Source organism: Procambarus clarkii, chromosome 45, assembly GCF_040958095.1.
Source record: "Procambarus clarkii isolate CNS0578487 chromosome 45, FALCON_Pclarkii_2.0, whole genome shotgun sequence".
NCBI classification, from domain to species: Eukaryota; Metazoa; Arthropoda; class Malacostraca; order Decapoda; family Cambaridae; genus Procambarus; species Procambarus clarkii.
The window spans coordinates 8,770,511-8,781,155 of record NC_091194.1 but is presented as its reverse complement, the minus strand read 5'-3'; the positions used below and the strand labels follow the sequence as shown (position 1 = coordinate 8,781,155).

General features: G+C 38.1%; 1 protein-coding gene across 2 annotated transcripts in view; it reads right to left on the bottom strand.

Moving 5' to 3' along the window:
• Positions 1 to 740: 740 nt before the first annotated feature.
• Positions 741 to 10,645, bottom strand: part of LOC123770179 (uncharacterized) — a 101,990-nt gene continuing 92,085 nt past the window's right edge. For both annotated transcript variants that reach the window (XM_069301353.1, XM_069301352.1), the window contains exon 6: positions 741 to 4,128. In XM_069301353.1, the coding sequence (XP_069157454.1) occupies positions 3,173 to 4,128 (956 nt within the window). In that variant the 3' untranslated portion in view covers positions 741 to 3,172. The remainder of the gene's footprint in view (positions 4,129 to 10,645) is intronic.

The following is a 10,645-nucleotide window of genomic DNA, read 5'->3' as shown; positions in this document are numbered from 1 at the left end:
CTAGATCAATTTGAAGGGCATTACTCTGTGTGCGATGAGTATATATACACACATTTATATATGCATGGAGATTAATATATATCATATAATATATCGTGTGTGTGTGTGTGTTGAACTTAGTAACCAGCATTGCCTAACAAGCCAAATTTTCTTAAATAAATTTTTACTAAAATTTCTGATATGAAATGACAGTTTATCATTGTAATGTACATAAGGCTTGTATTTAATACTAGTCAAAACTTAGAAACCTGACCTGTTGACTTACTAAAACATGCTGATTTGTTCTCAGTACCCCAGTACTGGTTAACCTAGGTATAACTAGGTGCAAGTTACAAATTCATGTTATAAATATATGTTATTATTAGGGGGTAAACTATTCTTAAAGGAAATACTATATTGTATTAGAAAATATACAAAAAACCCTGTGGCTGTTATGCTAAGACATCAAATACAGTTAAAAGGAAAAAAGGAAATTTTTGATAAATCATAAAATACTTGTACAAATGAAAAATAAATAAATACTGTATATAATTACATATACTGTGTATGTATATATATATGTGTATATATATGTGTGTATATATATATATATATATATATATATATATATATATATATATATATATATATATATATATATATATATATATATATATATATATATATATGCATACATACATACATACATACATACATACATACATACATACATACATACATACATACATACATACATACATACATACACAGTATACTGTAATATACTGAATTATATAGATGTGCTACCAAAGTTTCTTATATGAAGCTGAAACATAGCTCATCTGTCTGATAGATAACATTTTAAAGACTTTATACCTTTCTGGGTTTGACAAAAGACCATCATCACAGACAGGTCAACAATGGAGGTATATTTCCTTCAGACCACCATGATTTTAACTGAGAGCCAGACAATTACTTGTGCAAATATCACAACTTGTAATTTTCCGAATTAACGGACCAATCTCGCAAAACTGTCCTCAGTGTTTTATCTAAAAATCTTATTCTAACCTTTCCTACTTGTGCAATTTTGGCTTTGCGTGAAGGTGTGGACTTAAGAATAGTTGCCTATGTAGCAAGTGTTGCAGTGACTGGCCTTGTAATATGCACTACATATGGGCATTTGAGGATTGAAGTTATTATATCTTAAACTTCTGGCTGTGGCTTTGATCTATTTTAATCCCTATTAGTCTGATGTGATTAATACTGTATATCGCTAAAGACACAATCCACAATAGCGTGGGTAGTAACATTTCATTAACTTAGACCATCACGGAATCCAACTCTGGCCTCAAAAGTATGAGACGACAGTCTAATACTTTTGGGGTCCAAACTCAAATTCCTGATGATCTGAGCGAATGATCTATACTTTTCGTTATTCTCATATAATATCTTTATCTTTGGTTAAAATATTAATCTTTCCATTCCGTAAGTTTTGCCTCTCTAATGCTTTTTCACATGTTTCTTATTCCATTGCTTAATTATGAGCTTCCTTTCCTCTTCTGTGCTTGCATCTGTCTACCTTTCCTGGTAATCATTTACCTACCCAGGTCATCTATCTTTCTTGGTCATCAGCTGGTCATATCCATCAATCTTCCTAACTTCTACTTTCCACTTAGCTAGTACTCTGGATTATCCTCATTATTAACTCGGTCCTAAAACCCCCTTTTATGATAAGTCCAAGTCATGTCACACCCTGGAACCCCACCCAGTGGAAAAGACACCAGTAAAGTCAGTCCTCCCCACAACAAGGTCAATCCCTACATGTCCCCTCATCAAGGTACCCACTACAGCTTCGAATGAAGTCAGTCTCCCACAGAACTCGTTTTAATGTGCATCCCAAAACCCTCGAACTCAAAAATTCCTCTCTAATCCCTCACTGACAAATCAGCCTCTCAACAGAATCCTGTAATAAGATCAGCCAAATCAGCTACCACAATATTGCTTAATAAGGTCAGTCCCCAGAGTGCCATCAGCAAGGTGGTCCCCACTAGATTCAAGGTAAAGGGTAGGTGAGCGAGAGAGGATGGCTCCAATGGGAGCATTGCTCTGTGATATGTTAGCGAGGTGGGGTGAGAAGGGAATGGAGTCAATTAGGGTCAAACAAGAAAAATGTATAAAATATGTGGTGGTGATGCTTGCGGGGATTGACGAAGCCTTAAGGCCAAACTAAGAAAATAGCACAATTTGTTATTTTTAGCACAATAAGTCAAGAGGAACTTATCCTATCTTGGCACTAACATGTTACAACTCCTGGACTGAGTCATGTCACACTTTTAAATTGCATGATCAGACAAGAGAGTTCATTACCACGTTTTGTTTATCACTTACTGATATATTCAAAATCACACTCACGACTCATAGACATTACATCCAAGGACATCCAGTATATTGCAATTGATCTTATGCAGAGTTTGAAATTTATAAGACCACAGGATAATTGGGCAAGTTTTTTATAGTTAATTATTACGGCTGCAAGAATGGCTAACGTTCAAAACTTGTTTTTTGGAAGGGTTCTGATTGTCTTGAATGTAATGGGTCATAAGCGCATTTGTTGAGCTGGAATGGGACCTACAAACCTTGACTTAGTTATACCCTACACAGATACACACTGCCCATGTAGCACCACAGGACTGACCTGCACTGTCTACACTGCACCAGCTGCCAACACTGCACCAGCTGCCCACACTGCACCAGCTGTTGACACTGAAGAATCAAGTCTGGAACTGTAGACGAGGTGCACATAATTGATGAGGCTAAAGATTTATAGAATGTTAATGTGAATGAGCGAAATAAGTGCTTTGGGCATTATGAATGCAGCTACAGGTGTGCAGAGCAACAGACTCACTAAGGTAGCAGGGTGAGCAGGGTACTTCATGTTGCCAGGCCAGTGCTGTTACACACTAGGGAGCTGTGTAGTATGTATATAGAGCCACTTGCTACAACCTTGAGGCCACCACACACTCCTGCATCATGCACCTCTCCTGCGTTGCACACACACACACACTCACATTTCTGTGATTGAAATTAACTGAAAATTTGTTTTAACTTGTTTTGTGGGTTCATAGGGCCACCGTGGTAACAATACTGTATTAACAATAAAACAATCACTCGTCCTGCATAGTTTGGTTTTTTGCTAGAGCGTGGCAACAATAACACTATGTTCCCCAGCCGCTGTCAAAGCCCGGAGACGTGAGGTGGCACTTCGACGAGGTGATGATCCTGGCTTGGGGGAGCCACCACGTCGCAACACTGAGCGTTTAGGCGAGCCTCGCTTAGGTGACCCGCCAAACCGAGAGGTGGCAATAAGCTTAGGTGATCCAGTCATTCTGGAGGCAGCAATTTTTGGTAGAGCACCCAATTTAGGCGATGTTCCTAGTCTAGTTGTGACTCCTAATCTAGGTGAAACTGCTAGTCTTGGTGAGACCCCTAACCTAGTAGATGCTTTTAAGTTAGATTTATATTTCTGTAAAGGTTCTGCACTGAGGTGCACTCCAGTTTCTAATTTGGAGCCTGTGCATCCTGGTCTCACCTCCTCTACTGTTCGTCTGATAATGGCCAAGTCAGCTTGAGACTGTGGCTGCTGTGTCTGGTATTGGGTGCGAGTGCTAGGGGTTGCCCATCGCTCTTCTGTCTTGGCAGGTGTCACACAGCAGATGGGAAACAACTTGGAGGTTCTGACAGCGCCATTGCGACAAACAGTGAAGGAGTGGCCTAAGGTTTCCAAAGTTGTGGGGTGTGCCAGTAGCGTTTCCCCAGACACTCCATCATCACCAATTATCTTTTTGGTTGGCAGTTTAAGGGCTGCAACGATCTTCTCTTTCTCAACCTTTTTGTTCTTCCCTGGAGGTTCCAGGGCAATACTGACATAGAAGTGCGCCTCCTGACGGGTACGGGACATGGTTGGTGTTCCAGTGTTGACAGGAGTGAGGGGGCAGTCACTGGTGGGGGGCTTGACATTGGTGCTGAACTGGCCTCCGATGTTACCCTGTGGCCAGTACCGCGCTACCACTACCATGCGGCTGTCAGACCCCCTGGCGCAGCCTACACCCACAGCTCTTGTTGACTCCCACACCACCTGTGAAAAGGGCCCTGTGGAGCCCCACACACTCTGGTTAAGGAAAAGTTAGACATTATATACTATATTTTATGCCCATTACCCATTCTCTAATCTACCATTTGTGTTGAAGGAGTTTCTCTTAATTTGCTCTTAATGAATACTAAAGCAGTTATGCATCAATACCATCTCAGTGACACTTGTTTTTCATGTCTTCATTGAGCAGCCAATATCAGAGACTGCACAAGGCTTTTTTAGGAGAAGGTAGAGACTCATCTGAATATTAAACCTTAAAAATATAGTGGGTATATTGGATATAGGCCAGTAGGTAGTTACAAGTATAACAATTATCACTATGCTCCTCATACATATCTTGCTATGTTAACCTACTTTATACTGTAGGGATCATGGCCACAAGGCTAACAATTCAGCAAACAAGACATGGCAGAGGTAAGCATATCAAGACCTCAAATATTTAACCAAGTACAAGATGTTAAATTAGACCATGTCCTCAACGATCGAATGTAACTCTCACAAGGTGCAACAGTTTCAAGCTCAACAAGCCACACTGTAAGGCAAATAACAAATGCTTTTTCACTGATTAGTAATAAACCCATGGAATCTCTTATCCACTGAAGCCATAAATATCAAGACTAATCCAGTTTAAAAACTATTTGAAAAATTTATTAGTTAGAGTGTGGAACCTTCCACAAGCCAATGGCTTCCTGTCTGCCCTGTTGCAGGGCAACTATTGTAGAGCCCCATGGATTGGTATCTAAATGGTGCCACAATCTAGTCCTCAGTTTAGGAAGGAGTTCATTAGTCAGATAATCCCCAAAATATTCTTGAAAAAGAGCAGTGTTATGATTCATTCTACAAAGGTGCACAAAACAACACCCTATGATACATCCATGTATCATGGGATACCTTGATACTTAATACTGTACAACCACGTATTAAGATGGGGTACCCGGCAGTGCCTGGGGTTGACCACAACAGGTTGCTCCATTTAAGAGTTAGGAGTCCCAAGAATGCAAATCTGCCATCAGAACATGTGTTTTTCATATCAATATTTGAATTCTGTACTATTATGAAAAGGTGATGAAACTCTATAGACTCAGCAACCATCATTTTATCCCCACTGACTTCATGGGGTTTCCATGGGAAGCCGATCTCTATAAAGGGGCAATGGGGCCAATTATGACTTACCTATGACAGTCCCCCCTAACAACAACCAGCCATCCAGCAAAGTTTAATGAAGCTAGCTCCAAGTGTCTGGCCTCCAACCTTCGACAAACTGACAAATAGACATTCTACTTGTAGTACAGTACTGTACAATGCAATCTCAATTCAGCAAACCTCATTTCGGTGAATCTCTGGTTGCAACGCACACTTTCCAGCCAGAAATTACTCACCCCTACACTGAACAAGTGTCCGAGGTTTTGGCAAAGTGAGGGGATGTGCAGATTTGCTTAGGAAAGTTGTTCATCATATGATAGGTTGAAATGAAAATTTTACCCAGTGAAATTAACCCACAGAGCATGAGAAATATTAGGGTATGAATGGTAACACACTTAATATGGCTACAATCATGATTTTAAATTTATTATATGAGGTACCTAAGAATTTAAAGCAAAAAGGGTGGTACAATGTAATTTAAATAATTAATCATGTAAAGATTTTATTACAATATCATATATTAATAGCACAAATAATATGCAAATAGGAGCTTGAAATGTAACTGATGTAGTATTTAGAAACTCATCAGTCCATACAAAATAAAATCTTAATGCTATAGTCAATCAGATGAATTACAAACATAAGCTAGTAATATTAATAATAAGTTGAAATGTTCACTTAAGTTTGAAGGAAAATGCTGATACAATAAGTGGGTAAGTGCATGGAGAGATGACTGAAAAGTTAATGTAAGGTACAATATTGCAGATACTGGCACAATTACTTACAGTACTTAAATGATGATCAAAGACAAGATAGTACATGGTTAAGTTCAACTTAGTCAATTAAGTATTCATTTAGGAATGATATCAGTGGAGGTTTCTAGGTTTCCAGTTATGCCAATCAGCAAAAAATGCCCATAGCTGTTGGTTTCTGGTAATTTCATACCTTTTGCCTGTGTACATTTTGTTAGTACTAATTGGTCCATCCCTTATGTAACACTGCTGAAGGACGAATGAATTTTGTTTTAAAGTTTGATAGAGTCCAAAGAGGAGGAAGGGACTGGTGTCACTTGGTTTAGCACTCATTAACACAGATGCTGGTTTTCTGACAGGCAGCTGATCTAACGAGGTTGTACTTAGCACTGGGATAAGCTAGTTATATAAGTATTTGTCTATTATTTTTGGTGAGGATTTCTCCGATCTATCCTGACACCAGGCCTAATAACAATGTTCACTCTTAACTTTGACCTAATCAGATCAAAGGTAACACTAGAACAGTCCTTACCTGCTTATTCTTCTCTGTTATCTTGTGATCTGTTTGGTGCAGCAATATAAAAAACGATATCCACAGGTAACTCTATTATGTCAAAATGACCTCATACACCTCACACAGATTAGATGTAAACAAAAATAAAATATTTTCTTGTATGTGTGTTAGGTTAGGTAAGGATTGGCTTTGTTATACAAAAGAGGGCTAATGGATTCCCACAGTAGTCTGGGACATGAAGTCTATTAAGCTTATCGAGGTCCCTCTGGGCCAACTACTGACCTTCCCCAGGATGCAACCCATAACAGTTGCCTAATTCCCAGGTACCTATTTACTGCTAGGTGAAGAGGCATCAGGTGAAAGAAAACGTGTCAAACTGCTTATGTCCTGTTTGGGGATTGAATCCAGGATACTCAGTTGTGAAGGGTAGGAAACTACAAGGAGAAAGTGCCAGGCCATTGCAGCTATATAGCACTTGGAAGGGATCAATATTTGGGATTGGACGAAGGGTAAGGAATGGCCCAACCACTTGGACGGTCGAGGACTGAACGCCGACTTGCATGAAACAAGACCATCATACTGCCTTCCAGCCTAAGTGGTTGGGCTACTCAGTTGTGAGCGATGACATAGACAACTGTGCTAGGATAGGATAGGTTAGGATGGCATTATATAGGATAGGTTAGGTTTGGTTAAAGTGTAATGAAGAACAATAACTTGCTTCACTAACCTGCTATGACAATCATCTTGTTTTATACTTGTCGTTAGCTGTTTGTTACATTTTCTTCCAAATCTTTTCTCTTCTTTAGAGACCATTTGTTATAGGACAAACTCATGTTGTTGTTGATTTAGTGATGACAACTGGAGAATTGATGTGTTTATTTACACTGCACCTCATATTGATCCCATGGGCAGCAGTGGACCCCATACCCATCTTGTGGGAGGCAGTGGATCCAATACCCATCTTGTGGGTGGGAGTAGACCCCATACCCATCTTGTGGGTGGCAGTAGACCCCATACCCATCTTGTGGGTGGCAGTAGACCCTATACCCATTTGTGGGTGGCAGACGACCCCATACCCATCTTGTGGGTGGCAGTAGACCCCATACCCATTTGTGGGTGGCAGTAGACCCCATACCCATCTTGTGGGTGGCAGTGGACCCCATACCCATCTTGTGGGAGGCAGTGGACCCCATATCCATCTTGTGGGTGGCAGTGGACCCTATACCCATCTTGTGGGTGGGAGTAGACCCCATACCCATCTTGTGGGTGGTAGTGGACCCCATACCCATCTTGTTGGTAGCTCTGGACCCCATACCCATTCTGTGGGCGGTACTGAAAAAGGTTACAGAGGAACACAATGGTCTCAGAAACTGTATCCCAAAATTAATTTAGGTAAGGAAGTAATCTTGATAAGCTAGTGACACAGTTGTTGTTATTAGAGGCAGCGACGGGACTAAGTGCCCTGCCAATCTGAATTTGGAGAAGACAATGAGAGTATAAGATGTTGTTGTTGTTTTGAGTGGTGGTGGTGTTCGATCGTCTGTTGCTGCAGTGACTCTGGCTTCGAGCCGCATCTCCACTTTCCTCTGTTCCCAGCTCTGTATTTTTCTATGACTTTCTGATCCTCTCCTTTGTTTCTCTGTACTCCCTATTAAACCAGGGTAAACTTTGCCGTCTTCATCTACCTCTTTCTTGAGAGGGCTGTACAGTTCCGTTGCGTCTGTACATTTCTGAGTTATAACTTTCACCGTCTCATCTGTCATCTTCCTCCTCCAGTCTCTTCCCCACTGGACCTCACTCAGAAAATCTCTCACCTTACTGTAGTCCCCTCATATGTAGCCTCTCATCTTCCTCAGCACGTTTCTTGGTCTATCCAATTCATTTAGCACCATTATGTTTTCGAGCACGATAATGCAGTGGTCTCTCTAGCTCCTAGTGACATATCATAAGCTATCTGACTCATACCTGACTCATCTCCCTGAATATCTGACTCATTTTGAGTAAACACTAAGATTCAGATTTGTTTCATCACAATCGACTTGATAATGGTCCCGTCTTCAATTTCTAGTGTGTGGTTTGGTCAACATTAAACACTAAGACTTAGTTTTGTTGGTCTATATATATATATATATATATATATATATATATATTATATATATATATATATATTATATATATATATATATATATATATATATATATATATATATATTATATATATATATATTATATATATATATATATATATATATATATATATATATATATATAGGTATATATATATATATATATATATATATATATATATATATATATATATATATATATATATATATATATATATATATATATATATATATATGTGTGTGTGTGTATATCACGAAAATAAACACGTGATTAAGAATGTGACAATGTCAGACCACGGAGGAAAAATGAAACAGGAAATTTCCTTAAGTACTTTCGTATATTAAATACATCTTCAGAAGGACCTTCTGAAGATGTATTTAATATACGAAAGTACTTAAGGAAATTTCCTGTTTCTTTTTTCTTCCGTGGTCTGACATTGTCATATATATATATATATATATATATATATATATATATATATATATATATATATATATATATATATATATATATATATATATATATATATATATATATATATATATGTCGTACCTAGTTGCCAGAACGCACTTCTCAGCCTACTATGCAAGGCCCGATTTGCCCAATAAGCCAAGTTTTCTTAAATTAATGTTTTCTCGACTACCTAACCTACCTAACCTAACCTAACATAACTTTTTCGGCTACCTAACCTAACCTAACCTATAAAGATAGGCTAGGTTAGGTTAGGTAGGGTTGGTTAGGTTCGGTCATATATCTACGTTAATTTTAACTCCAATAAAAAAAAATTTACCTCATACATAATGAAATGGGTAGCTTTATCATTTCATAAGGAAAAATTAAAGAAAATATATTAATTCTGGAAAACTTGGCTTATTAGGCAAATCGGGCCTTGCATAGTAGGCTGAGAGGTGCGTTCTGGCTACTAGGTACGACATATATATATATATATATATATATATATATATATATATATATATATATATATATATATATATATATATATATATATATATATATATATATATATATATATATATATATATACATATACATATATGACAAACAATAAGCATATACCGAACATTCTGAGTGATACACATATACATTTCTTCCTTTACACATGCAGTATGTTAACAGACGTACACACAACCTCGGCCAACTTTTATGACTAGGTACACAGACAATTTGCAATTGACATTCAGACAATTCAACAAAATTACAATCTTGGTGCAAAATTCTTATATTTCTCCAGAATATCATAAATCTTTCCATTGTGACATATCTAGAGGGCTACAACATCAATATAATTTCAAATCACATAACAATGAACATCTGTAACTCGGTTTCTTAAACCATTAACATTCCACGACAACATTTTCAGTCTAGAGTAACCCATTGTTAAACAAATCACCTTATAATTCATATCCAATAAGTTCACTAAATGAACATACCTTGTATAGCATCTCTCACCTCCTCCTAATTTCATCGGTAAACTCAACATTACATTTCTCGAGTGTTTTTTGTTCAGTCCCTTGACGTCCATTATTGGCCTGACTGATTCCTGTGTTTTATTTTTAATTATAGAGTTATTCCTGTCACTACTACTACTACTACCATCACTTACACACACTTCACTTTCCTTCATTTCATCACTCATTGTTACATTATTGTCCTCAACCACTATGTCCTGACTTTCCTTCACTACTGTTTTGTTGCTTTCCCTTAAATTCACCTGAATGTTTAATTTTGCCTCAGTGGACTCAATTCTCTGCCCAAGATTTCGTAGTAAGTCACTAACTTTCCTTATTTCAGCCCACAAGTTCTGGACAATAACAATATGGCCATCATTCTGAGCCCCAATAACCACTTCTCTCACCGTTACACTGTCACTGCCGAAGTCCTGGGTGATGGTGTTGCTTCCTGTTGCTGTAGCCTGACGAATTAAAGGTGACCTGGTTGCCCACGCTTTAGTCCGGTTCA